Source organism: Myxocyprinus asiaticus, chromosome 47 (assembly GCF_019703515.2).
Source record: "Myxocyprinus asiaticus isolate MX2 ecotype Aquarium Trade chromosome 47, UBuf_Myxa_2, whole genome shotgun sequence".
Classification (NCBI taxonomy): domain Eukaryota; kingdom Metazoa; phylum Chordata; class Actinopteri; order Cypriniformes; family Catostomidae; genus Myxocyprinus; species Myxocyprinus asiaticus.
This window is the reverse complement of record NC_059390.1, coordinates 7,499,044-7,513,252: the sequence shown is the minus strand read 5'-3', so window position 1 is coordinate 7,513,252 and position 14,209 is coordinate 7,499,044. Positions and strand designations below refer to the sequence as shown.

The window sequence follows — 14,209 nt, the reverse complement described above, 5'->3', positions numbered from 1 at the left end:
TTAAATGCATAAATATTTTCACGTTTAGCAGCAAAGTAAATATAGAACGCAAATTATGGTGACTCCAGCGCTGCTTGCGAATCAGCATTTCACTGTAGATGATAGAAAGGTCTGGGTCATCAATGTTATGGATCAAAAGCCTACTCGTTGTTCTAGTGCACATAGGTATCACCACTCATTTTAGGTGAGCATATGCAAAATCCTTAGAAAGATAGGTGGGCATATGGTGTATGCTTGTGTATGTGCTAGACTACACTACTGGGCAGCATACATGTGGCAGTATCCCTTTCCCAACATAGTCAAAGCAGCTGTCCACTCCACACTCACAATGTAGCATACTAATGTTTGAAATGTTTATATGTGCATACTGCATACTGTCTTGCATACTATTTTTTAAGTAGGCAGCATACATTATACTATGCAGTAAGCAGTACGCTAGTATTCCATTTCAAAGCCTTAGCCTACACTTGTTGTCTTAGTACATGTGCCGCTTTGGAGAGAGAGAGAGAGAGAGAGCACATCTGTGGGAGCTTCCTTGCTGTAATTGGACGAGGGCACCGAAGTTACCACGGTAACTGGAGGTCAAACCTCAGGCAAACAAGCTCCTATCAACTGTCAGACTGAGGGAATGAGTGTAGAAGAGACGGTTGCCATGGGTACAGGTGTGGTACAGGAGTGAGGTGCAAGAAATGGAACTTACTTGCGCAAAACTGCAATTTCGTTCTCGATGCTGCTCTCCTTCCCCTTCAGGGCCTTTTTAGGAATACATTTGACAGCAAACATCTTCCCCGTTGCCCGCTTCTCTGCCAAGACCACCTCTGAGAATGCACCCCTTTAAAAGAGAGTGAGAGAGAAAGTTTAAAACCACAGGCAAACAAGAGGTGTGAAATATACTTATTGCTACTTATTTGCAATAGTTTAATGATCTTGGTAGAACAGAGGTGGTTCGACTGGTAAAGTCAAGAAAAAAAATATCAGTGTTGACACTTACAAAGATGTACAATTGTATCACTGCGTGTGTGTTTATTTATTTTTTAACATGTTACCATGGTAATTGCATTGTATTTTGGACATATACAGTGGTAAAACCATGATACCCTTTAAAGTGCCTTCTAGTTCCATGTAAATACCATGGTATTTAACAAAGTACGTGTGTGTGTGTGTGTGTAGGCGGGTTTAAGTGTTTTACGAGGACTTTTTTTAGGTTATAAACTGGTAATTACAAGGGTATTATGCTATAAATGTGGTTTATGAGGATATTTCTAGTGTCCCCATAATTCAAATCACTTCAAAAACATACTAAACGATGTTTTATTGAAAATGTAAAAATGCAGAAAGTTTTTTGTGAGGGTTAAGTTTAGGGGTAGGGTTAGGGTTAGGGGATAGAATCTATAGTTCGTACAGTATACAAATCATTATGTCTATGGAAAGTCCTCATAATGATAGCTGCACCAACATGTGTGTGTGAGTGTGTGTGTGAAACTTTGTAACAGGAAGCATCCAAGACCATATGTCCAGCCATGCTGAAGGGTGTGTGTGAGTTTAAAGTGTGTTTTTCATGTATGCTGTAGCATAGCAACAGTCCGAGACTGCCTACGCAAATATTCCCTAATTCTTTGCTCAGTGTTTTTGAAAGCTTTTATGTGTGCTGGCAGATGGCAGATTTTCTCATGGACTTCATCAGCAAATGGGTATTCTTATATCGTCAAGCCATCCCGTTCTCTCTCTCTCTCTCTAACACACACAGTGCTGATCATTACTTAAATCAGCCGAACTCTGAGATCTGATAGACATGGTTTGATTGAAATGAAAAAGTAAAGGTCTGTGACCCCATAGTAAGCCCCTGATTTAAGCTCCAGGTGTGTTAGGCCTGTGAGCTACATATTATTGCAGCACCACTTGAAGAGACTGTTCACCCAAAAATAAATATTCTGTCATCATTTACTCTCCTGTTGTTTCCAAACCCAAATTACTTAATTTCTTCCATGGAACAATTTAGGAGATGTTAGTCACCATTTACTTTCATTGTATCTTTTTTCCAAACAATGAAAGTGAATGGTGACTGAGATTAACATTCTCCATCTCCTTTTGTGTTCCATGGAAGAAAGAAAGTCAAAGGGGTTTGGAACAACGTGAGGGTGAGTAAATGACAGAATTGTCATTTTTGGGTGAACTATCCTTGAATACAGTAAATTGACCAAATCATTACAGTTCCTGCTGTATGATATTCCTCAAACATTCTGATAAATGTTTGATTTAGGGGTGAAATCTACTTGGAATATTTTCATGAAATTTACCATCTACCCTTGTGCTGTGTTCGTTTTGTGCAAACACCTTTTTGTGTTCCTTGTCAAAAATGACTGGCCCACAAGGATTGTTTATAATCTCTCATATATTATCACAAGATATTGCATTATATATTTTATCAACTTCTTTTTTAGTAATTATGACAGGTTTTGTGCTCCTTTTTTGAACATATTTAAAAAATATACACTGGCGGCCAAAAGTTTGGAGTAATATAGAGATTTTGCTGTTTTGGAAGGAAATTGGTACTTTAATTCACCAAAGTGGCATTCAACTGATCACAAAGTATAGTCAGGACATTACTGATGTAAAAAAACAGCACCATCACTATTTGAAAAAAGTCTTTTTTGATCAAATCTAGACAGGCCCCATTTCCAGCAGCCATCACTCCAACACCTTATCCTTGAGTAATCATGCTAAATTGCTAATTTGGTACTAGAAAATCACTTGCCATTATATCAAACACAGTTGAAAGCTATTTGGTTCATTAAATGAAGCTTAACATTGTCTTTGTGTTTGTTTTTGAGTTGCCACATTATGCAATAGACTGGCATGTCTTAAGGTCAATATTAGGTCAAAAATGGCAAAAAAGAAACAGCTTTCTCTAGAAACTCGTCAGTCACTCATTGTTTTGATGAATGACGGCTATACAATGCTTGAAATTGTCAAAAAACTGAAGATTTCATACAAAGGTGTACACTACAGTCTTCAAAGACAAAGGACAACTGGCTCTAACAAGGACAGAAAGAGATGTGGAAGGCCAGATGTACAACTAAACAAGAGGATAAGTACATCAGAGTCACTAGTTTGAGAAATAGACACCTCACATGTCCTCAGCTGACAGCTTCATTGAATTCTACCCGCTCAACACCAGTTTCATTTACAACAGTAAAGAGAAGACTCAGGGGTGCAGGCCTTATGGGAAGAATTGCAAAGAAAAAGCCACTTTTGAAACAGAAAAACAAAAAGAAAAGGTTAGAGTGGGCAAAGAAACACAGACATTGCACAACAGATAATTGGAAAAGAGTGTTATGGATCTTAAACCACCCTTTTTTGGGATCAGCTAGACTGTAAGGTGCGTGAGAAGTGCCCGACAAGACAGCCACATCTATGGCAAGTGCTACAGGAAGTGTGGGGTGAAATGTCACCTGAGTATCTGGACAAACTGACAATTAGAATGCCAAAGATCTGCAAAGCTGTCATTGCTGCACGTGGACGATTTTTTGATGAGAACTCTTTGAATTTTTCAAATTGTAATAGTAATTTTTCATGTTATTAATGTCCTGACTATACATTGTGATCAGTTGAATGCCACTTTGGTGAATAAAAGTACCAATTTCTTTCCATACGAGCAAAATCTGTACATTATTCCAAACTTTTGGCCGTAGTGTATATATTTTTATTGATAGAAGGATTCATTGAACTAAGGTCATTCCAGGCCAGTGAGGGGCACTCCTTGCGGAAAATAAAATAAATATATAATTACATTATAAATTAATAACTTGCTTGATCTGAACAAAACAGGTGTCATTTTAAAGCTTAGAATATGAAGTTTAAAATGCAAATAGCTGACCTTACCAATTCTTTAATAATGCTTCTTAATTTGCTGACAAGTAAGAACTGTTTTGTTCATAATTTGCAAATTTGTTATCATAACAATTATATTCAGAGTTGGTAAAACCATGAAAAAGATGAGATAACCATGTGTTATATATCTTTTTTTTTTTTTTTTTTGGGCGGATTTGTATACATACAATTTTTTTGTATATAGGCCTTTACAATAGCCAAGTAAATATTAAATAAAATAGCCTATGCTAAATGTAAAAAAATGTATTAATTAATTAAAATCTTTCTTCCACTAAAAACTAACTAATACCTGAAGTTTTATCAGGTATTGTCCTCTAGTGTTATATTATTAAAAAATCATCATATTTCAGGTATTGGAGCAATTCACCAATAATGATCAATAACCTTAAATTCAGTCTGACAGACTCATTCAGCAATGCATCATACACCAGATGAGTGATAAATATTTGGCAATAAATATTTCTATTAATAATATGAAACAGTATTTTGCATTATTTTTATTTAAAAATAGCCTACTTGTTTGTCCTAATGACAATGGGATTATTTACATTTTTCATTTATATTTGTGATAAAATCACATCACATGAGCCAGTCTCCATCTCTATGTTAATCAAACACAAACACATGAAGACACGTCGACCCGATATCACATTGACCGTCGTGATTTTGTTCCACGTTTTCAGATTTTCTGCATCCTAGTTAAACTTGTGCAGCTATGTTTTCCACTGTGGTGACAGAAGACGTGAGTCGCAACAGATGTTCTTAGTTGACCGCTTATGTCATTTGATTTGCTCACGTCTCATCAGTGATCATCAGATTATCATTCTTATTCAATACTAATTTAACCATGTATTATACTGCATTTCTTGTAATCGTTACTGGCCAAATGGCGAGTTGATTCCTCAAACTCCGGTTTGTGTCTTTCTTGATATAACACATCTACAGACGCAGAATATTTGTGTGAATGAACAAATGTAGAGCTATATGGCTTTATAATACATTTTTGAGTGCACATGACCGGTTTTGAGCGTACTTGCACTCTCTGAAAGAGAGGAGGGAGATTTCATAGTGCAGCGTATAGTAAATCCGCGTGCGAGTGGAGAGTTTCACACTCACACAACCGGTACAATTGCACTCTCGCATGATATGCATGCGTACATGACATTTAACAGAAATATAATTCCATAGAGCTACTGTCTATTAAGCTGGACTATGGTCTATTAAGCCAATTATTTTCATTTATCTTCACAATACATTTTTATTGTATTTATCCCCCCTGGGAGGCACGCCTCCCTGTTTGAAAACCGTGGACATAGACAATGACATATCATAATTTATAGCAGACTATCCCGATTCAAACGAGCCCAAACACAACATAATATGATGAATAGATCTTGAAATATTCCTCAAAGAGTGTGAATGGAAAGACGATGCACAAAAGGGCACTCAACAAACATTGTGTATATGTGTGTGAGTGTATGTGTTTGTGTGTGTGTTGTGTGTTTGCACATGTCTGAGGACTTTGTGTGTGCAAACACATATCCACATATGTGCTCATCTAAAGGATTGGGATGCTTCAGAACACTTAATATTTCTGTATTTTAGATAGAAGTCTAATCCATTCATTTCCAATAGCCGGTAATTTTTGACCGGGAACACAACAAGTGAAATAAAACCCAAAAAATTTAAAGAAAATGGTGCAAATGTTTTTTTTCTTCAAGTCAAGTCATTTTTATTTGTATAGCGCTTTTCACAACACACATCGTTTCAAAGTAGCTTTACAGAAAATCATGCATTAACAGAAAATGAAACTGTAATATCTATAAAGTCTTAGAGTCCTCATTGTGTAGTTTGATTAAATACGATTATGAAGTGTGTATAAAAATAAAGAATTAAATAATGAAATAATAATTGTATTTAGAACCCCTTACTGTCTGTGGTAAGGAACACAAAACTCCGTAAGATGTTGGTTAATGGAGAAAAATAACCTTGGGAGAAACCAGGCTCACTGTGGGGGCCAGTTCCCCTCTGGCTAACCAGCATGAATATAATGTCAATATTACTTATTTATGTGCAGTGCAAGTCATGGTTTAAAATTTGTAAATTATGTAAGTGTTAAGGTCCAGTGTTTAAACAAAGGTTTTGTATGAACTATAAGATTAATGACTAATGTCTTTGAAGTTCATCCTGAATTAACTGCAGAAGTTCACATAGATGCATTGTCCTTTGTTAGTTGGCTGATGAAGGCTTCTGTTGGAAATTAATTGATAGTCTATGTATTCCATTTCAGGAGTGTAGTTCATCATTAGACCAAGGTGATGCAGGCAGAGATGAGTGAGGTGCATCGCAGTTCAACCGGCCGTTCATTTCCTTAGTTCAACCAGCCGGTCATTTCGGTGAGGTCTATCTTAAGTCCAAGGTTCAGGCAGTGGCATATGAAGTATCCCATGTCTTATGGTTGGAGTTGGCATCAATTCATCCCCTGAAGTCCATCATAATAGACTGAAGTGATGTCTGGCTGGCACCGGCTGCATTTAGTCGTCATTACTCAGAGACATGTAGCAGTGGAGTCAAGACACCAAGCAGGAACGGAGCTGGATCTGGCTGTTTCTGGTGACCTCGGGATAGGGATTTTTGTGTTTTCAGATACCATATGTGAACAAAGTCAAGGAATTTTATTCCAATTGGATTAAGTAAAAAAAAAAAAAAAACGTAAGACAAAAAGTCACCTGTTTCAAAATGACCGGAACACAACATTAGGGTTAATGTTTGCTTTTTCTGCTCTATATGCATGTTTGTTTGAAGACTATTTGTGTGTTTGCATATTCTCAGACAGGATTAAAATATACAGAAATCTATAGAGGTGAGCCCCCCACCCCTATACACAAACACCCCCCTCTAAATTAATCCCTGATTAAGTCTGTTTTTCATATTTTCTCAGCTCTTTTAAATGCAAAGGCAAGGTCATAATTGTACATGAATGAACAGAGAGATACAGAGGCAAAATGAACTCCTCTAAGCTCCCCAGCAACCGATGCCTCTGTATTGTCTTAAATATTGCAAGAAAAGAATTAGAAAGAGGAAAAGAGAGCACAATTAACAGAGGAAAATAAAAAGGACAACATCCTATAATAATATTGTTAATAGGATAGTTCACCCAAAAATGAAAATTCTGTCATTTCTGAAAATTGTGTTATTCCAAAACCATATGACTTACTTTTTCTGTGGAACACAAATGAAGTTAGGCAGAAAGTTACCATTCACTTATATGAAAAAAATAAATAAATAAAAAAAGATGTTGGCTGAGAGATCAGTCCCTAACACTCATCATCTGAGTTCCACTGAAGAAAGAAAGGGTAAATAATGGCGTTTTAACAATGCTAGTGTTTAACAATGCTAGAGGGTTGTGTCTGGTTGCCAGGCCGTTGCCAGGTGGTTGCTTTTTAGTGGTTCTTAGCGCATTACTAGGTGTTATGACTGGTTTCTAGGTGGTTGCTTACTAGCCCATGTCAAAAGAACCCACCCTGAAGTCTCTGTGATTTTTTTGGTCCCAAGATATGGCTTGATATGGTCCCTACAATGTACTATAATATATGGGATTTCTCACCTCTTTTATCATCTGCCAAATTAAAATCACAAATTGGTTAGATTGGTTAGAAAAAAAACAGCACAACTCTTTTCAACAAGCAACATGAATTAAGGTATCATCCTTGTAGGTAGCACAAATGGAGCAAGAATTTCGAGAATCCCTAACCCTAAGTACAGTTAGTATGTGCAATAGTAACAGTGATGCTTGACTTAACAAACACCATTAATGAAAATGAAAAAAGAGCAAATGGAGATGGAGGGAGAAAGCGAGGGAGGAGGGGAGAGTCCAGACGTGCAGCTGGAAAGAACAGATTGATGAATGAACGGTGAGGAGAAAATGTGAATAAAGCCGCCAACATGCATTGCAACTGCAGTCTGATCGGTAGCAACACACACCCACATACTGTACTGTACACACATAATTCAGGCCACAGGTGAGAGAGCGACACAGGGTAGATTTATGTCAGATGCAATCAAGCATGTGTGTATTTTTTAGTGTGTATGTTCATGGCAGGCGTGTTGAGACAGGCTTGCTAAAAAAAATTATTGAACTAGATACAGCTAAACCAGCATGACCACAAGCAAACACACACACACAAAACACTGGGCATAACATTTCTGTATGCAAACCAATTTCTCCAATTTGTAAAAAACCAATTTGTATGCAAGTATTGTGATAATTTACCTCATAACCGATATTTTCACACCAAGAATTTATATTTATAGTTAAAGTTTTCACATTTACACAATATTTTTGGGAATAAGGAGATTGACCATCATTTAAAGAAAGTCAGTGAGAAAACGAAACATGATATTGTATTATATTATATAGAATCTTTCATTTGACTTTTTTTTACATATTTATTTATATATACAGTACATATAAATATATATATAATATATATCTATATAATTTGTATTAATATAACACCTTTCTATATATATATATATATATAGATAGATATAGATATAGATATAATATATATATTATTTGCCTATTTTTTTTATATTGTTATGTGTATATCTGAACATCTGAACTAGACCACTGCTGAGGAAACTAAACATCAGTATGCATCGACCAGAGCACTTCCGCATGCAACCGGGAGGGAATGGTGCTGCAACAATTGTCAATCAATGACTCATACACACACTTAAGGGTTTCTATGCCGCTGTGTTCTCCTCAAGGGAACAGTTGACAAATTATACACATAACATCCACATATACTGTACTGCCTGAGAGAAATGGAAAAGAGCGATAGAGAGCTGGTTTAAAGTGGACAGGATTGAGTCCCGATTAAAAAGGCCTCAATGAATCTTAATTACACAATGCATCTAAATAATTTTAAATGAATAATGTTAAAACATCAAGCTTAAGTGAACACAAGCAAAAAGCTTGCTGAGAGACAGCTAACTGCAAAAAAATAAAAAATAAAAATAAAAACATCTGTTGGGGCTTTTATTTAAATTATATGAAGGAAAGTGGTTGGGACTTTTCTGGGTGGGGCCATTGTAATTCCCTGAATGCGTTTGGAATGGACTACTTTTCTCTGCAGAAGACAATGTATTGGCTACTATTTTTTTTTAAAGAATTTGTTTTACAGCCCGAATAATGCAACAATAAACATCTTAAAGGGATAGTTCACCCAAAAAGGAAAATTCTCTCAGCATTTACCCACCCTAATGCCATCCCAGATGTGTATGGCTCTCTTTCTTCAGCAGAACTCAAATTATAATTTTTAGAGGAATATCTCAGCACTGTAGGTCCATACAATGCAAGTGAATGGGTGCCAACATTTTGAAGCTCCAAAATCCACATAATGGCAACATAAAAGTACTCCAGACAACACTGGTGGTTAAATCCATAGCTTCTGAAGCGATGTGATAGGTGTGGGTGAGAAACAGATCAATATTTAAGTCCTTTTTCTTTCACTTTCACTTTCTCCTTCTTCTGTTTTTGGTGATTCACATTCTTCATGCATATCACCCACTACTGGGCAGGGAGGAGCGTTTTCTCACCCACACCTATCTGAACACATGAATTTAACAATATGAGTCATATGGATTTCTTTTATGCTCCCTTTATGTGAATTTTGGAGATTCAACATTTTGGCACCCATTCACTTGCATTGTGAAGACCTACAGAGCTGAGATATTCTTCTAAACATCTTAATTTGTGTTCTGCTGAAGAAAGTTATACACATCTGGTATGCCAGGAGGGTGAGTATATCATGAGATAATTTTATTTTTGGGTGAACTATCCCTTTAAATTGTAGTGTGCTACCTTATTGTCACATGACCTCTTCACATGCATGTTTATCATCTTGGAAATATGAAAAAACATAGTTTTGTATTTTAACTACAGTTAATTAGTTACACTGGAAATAGAAGTTTTGTATTTTGGATAAGTTTGCTTATTTGGTTAAGTTGGAAGTTTGCTTGTACATTGCTCATTTTGGCAAATGGGTTAGTGGGGTGATTTACAGTATATGCATACTTTATACTTAACAGCACACATACATACCCCCAATCTTCACAAAAATGCAAAGAACTGTGATTTGATTATATAAATGAAACAAAATGGCAGTATACACCAATGGTAAAATTTAAAAGAGCAGCTCTATAAAACCAAACTTGAAACCAAAAATGAAATAATTCAACAATATATTCAAAAACACTTTCCCAAAGCACTGCATGTGTAGATGTACTAACAAGTGCCATTTTAAGTGCTATTATGGCTATAATATATTGGTCATGGTAATGTTTAAATGAAATGAGTGCACTCTGAAATGAGTACACTTCCTCCCTAACACATTTCCACATTTCAGCACTTTCCCCGTCTTGAGCTTTCACTCATTAACTTGATGTAGAGAGCCTCTATCAATAAATGCTGCAGTTCTTTGGAAAATCATGCATCTTAGTAAATTCCTTTTGTCTGACTATTCAGTAACAATCCGATTTGATACAACACTCAAAAGGAGGCTGCACAGAGACAGTGATGATGTAATCATCAGGCAACTCAAGTGAACACAAAAAGCCTTAGAAATATAAAATCGAGGATATAAAAGCAGCCTCCATTCATCTATTAGGACAACATTTGCAGAGCAAACCTCCATTACAGACACCATGGCTCATTCTAATTCATTTCAGCTTAAATTTAAACAAATGACCTTTCCTTCTGATCTAAGAGGAATCTCTTGGAAAGAGCCAACAGTGCAAACCCAGTAGTCAAATAGCTCAGTGCAACTGATAGTCTAACGAAAAATAAGTCTTAAAATCCCTTCTTCAGAGCTGTCCACCTTTCATTACAATTTCCTAATAAAAAGACAGGTGCAGACACGCTACTTGTATTAAAGAAGTTGTTTGTGCATGACACCATGATAATGTTTCAATGGCATTTTAATACACTGGCTCCAAACAGCCAACAGCTGCTTATTGCCCTGAAAATACTCCCATAAATGTGATAACAATATGTATCTCTCTCTGAGTGTGTATGTGTGGGTGTGTTTCAACCTAAGCCCATGGGTTTGTTTGGATGTGGTTCCCAAGTCTCACACAAACACTGGTGCACTGACATAAAGATGCTGCTTTACTTTAAATATTAAAAAGAAAAAGTTTCATCCCTGGTAGATTTAGTGTGTTTGCCAAGCTAATCTCACCACAGTTCCTAAATATCTAAACTTTTTCATTTGGCCCCCATTTAGATTAAAAGATTATCGGTAGCTAAAACAGACAGAAAAAAATCAAAACAAGAGACAGGAGGAAATTAGACTGTTAATATATACACTACTGTGGTATTCTCTATGTAGGCTGTAGTATGTATCAGTGTTTATATTTGTGTATTTTTAATTATATATTAAATATATAATATTTAATAATCAATGTAAATATATTATGTTAAATTAATTGTATTAGTTTTTAAAAAATATTATATGAAAAATTTATTTTTCTATATAATAGGAACATTATATAGGCAGAAAAATATAATTTCCTCATATATTTATACATAAATTTATATTTTCACTGTTAGTACTCCGATCAAATAATCAGTCAAGAGATGTGAATAAAATTTATGAAATACAAAATATTTCATAATAATATAAAATATAAATATATAATATAAAAATATGTTTTTATTTAATTTTTTAAAAATATAATAGGAAAATATATATATAAATATATATTTATATATAATTATATACATAAAATACACTATGTATGCACAATATTTGTGGTACACTATAATACTGTGTTCTATTTGTATCTATACTGTATGTATAGTACATACTCTGTGCTAGGTAGTTCTACTAGTATGCACTTTTTTCAAGCACTCACTACAGCTAGTATACCACTATATATCACAAGATCTATTTTACTAGAAAGTATCAGTGTCTGAGCAGTGAGTGCAATTATTTCTCTAATTAGGGACCATTCAAACTCCAGACAGAAGATCATGTGGATAAGTGCATGGATTAGTTCACATTCGATTTCCCTGCAGGAATGCATGTACTTCCTATACAGAAGATGATATGTTGAAACTGCGCCTGAGATCACATGATCAAATGACAGGTTGTAAATGTAGGCACTATATTAAATTAATAGCTTAATCAATCTCAAGACCTTTGTGTCTTCTAACTATTTATCAACCCCTCCCAAAAGTAACACAGACACATGAGAACAGAAACCCTATCATTTATTAATTTTGGCAATTAATCGTTGCGACTGGTTTCTTTGCCTGGAGTGATCAATAGTCTCCACTAAGGAAATAAATTATCTGTTCAAAGTGTCAGTGTGTGTGAGTGTGTTTGTGTGGATAATTCAACCAGTGATGCATTCACATTCAGCTACAACAACATTCATAAACACATTACTTTAGTACAAGTATCTAGCCAAAAACATACTTGAGTGAAAGTAAAAAGTATTCACATTAGTTATTTAAGTATTAAAAAAGTTACTTTTTTCCTAGCTAGAATGAAATCAAGAGAGGAGATTGTATGTGAGAGGATGTTGTTAAATTAGATTACTGTCTCTGATGACTGTCATATTTCTCCCACACTGGCATTCGCAACCTGGTCATAGAATCTTGTTACAATATCTACATTTTTGCAAAATGATTTTTATGTGGCCTGTTGTAGGTAACACAACCATTTCTTGATGGAATGAACACTAGAGATGCTAAAACAACAATTACTTTTATCCCTTTTCACTTAAATCACAAGTAAAACGCCAGATTATCAGTTCATAAACACTTACTTTTCACTCTGTTCCTCACACAGTGCTATCTTATGACATATAAACACATTTACTATAGTGCATGACTCATTTTAACATTTGCATTACACAACCAACTACATTTTCAAGCTTGTTTAAGTGTGATCAAATTGCGTGGTAGCTCAACTGATAGAGTGTTGCATATGCAATACAAAGGACCGGGGTATGAGTCCTGAAGAGCATGCGAGTTGACATGTGAGCCGAAAGTGTAATAGAAGCACCACAAAATGACGTGGTTGTTTCAAAAATGTGCCTTTTATGACACTATCGGTTAGGTTTAGGTTTAAAGTTTAGGATAGGGAAGTAGGTTTTGTTGATTTAAATCTCAATAGAACATTAACCTTAAAAACCTCATCTGTTCGGGAGATGATTGCACTCGCTTTTAGTGCCACACAGTGAACATTTCACTTCGGAACTGCCCTGAGATTTGTAATTAAACACATAATTTTATTTTGCAAAAAAGTTGACAGTCACACAATGTTCGTTGCATGTTGTTGGTTTTGTGAATTGTTTTCTCAAGTTTGCTACCAAGCCTTGCTGTTGAGCAGATGGATGGATTAATATTTACTCAGATTCCATTATTTGTATTATTATTTTCATTATCATTGCTGGTTTTATGTTATTATTATAATTAATGGTTGCCTAACAACAAGTTAAGTGCAGAAATATATGACATGTACACATTTCATTACAAAGGCCTTTTGTTTTTATATATATATATATTTGCAACATGAATGATCATGAAGTGAATGACTTCAAAACTGTCCAATCTGTAGAAGTAGCAGGCGCAGAATAAAGTTTAGGACAAAAACCATCAGTGTTTCTCACTTTGTGCTCATAGTTTTGAATGAATACATCACATTCAGTCAGGTAGTCACATACGGTCTAGTTGCACAAATATTTAAATGTATCCGAAGCTCAAATCAGATCTGAAATTCCACCTCTGCGGATGGTTGGAACTCCCCACAGCCACAGTGAGACACTCCATTTGAAATGGCTGACCTCTGGTCTGTCATCTGTCATTTATCGGATGCAGTGAAAAGGCGACTTCAGTCCAGTAAGACGAAATAAAATGATCTGCAAAAATGTAATGAGTACTTTTCACGTTTAAATAAAACTGTAAGGAGTAAAAAAGTACTATTTTTTCTTTGGAAATGTATTTAAGTAAAAGTACAAGTATTCCGTTTAAACTGCACTCCAGTAAAGTACAAATCTCAAAAAATACTACTTAAGTACAATACTTAAGTATTTTTACTCAATTACTTTACACCCCTTCTCATCCCTCCTTTTCTTAAAAAAAAGCAAAAATCTGGATTACAGTGGGGCACTTATACACTGGAAGTAAATGTGGCCATTCTGTAAATGTTAAAATACTCATTGTTTTAAAACTGTGGTCACAAACTGTGGTGAAACTAGCACCTGCCATCCACCACCCGCCAAATGCGACAAGGCTGAATCCAGT

General features: G+C 35.4%; 2 protein-coding genes across 4 annotated transcripts in view; one reads left to right on the top strand and one right to left on the bottom strand.

The window, feature by feature from the left end:
* LOC127436671 (coiled-coil domain-containing protein 3-like) overlaps window positions 1-14,209 on the top strand; it is a 99,252-nt gene that overhangs the window by 42,758 nt on the left and 42,285 nt on the right. The window contains exon 5 of one of the 3 annotated variants that reach the window (XM_051690964.1): window positions 6,182-8,310. The exons of the other annotated variants lie outside the window; for them this stretch is intronic. The gene's annotated coding sequence lies outside the window, so the exon portion shown is untranslated. Of the gene's footprint in view, window positions 1-6,181; window positions 8,311-14,209 lie in introns of those variants that run through there. 3 annotated transcript variants of the gene reach the window in all.
* The window catches only part of LOC127436661 (calcium/calmodulin-dependent protein kinase type 1D-like), a 70,915-nt gene that overhangs the window by 27,666 nt on the left and 29,040 nt on the right, over window positions 1-14,209 (bottom strand). The window contains exon 2 of the mRNA XM_051690947.1: window positions 701-832. Coding sequence (XP_051546907.1) covers window positions 701-832 — 132 coding nt within the window. The remainder of the gene's footprint in view (window positions 1-700; window positions 833-14,209) is intronic.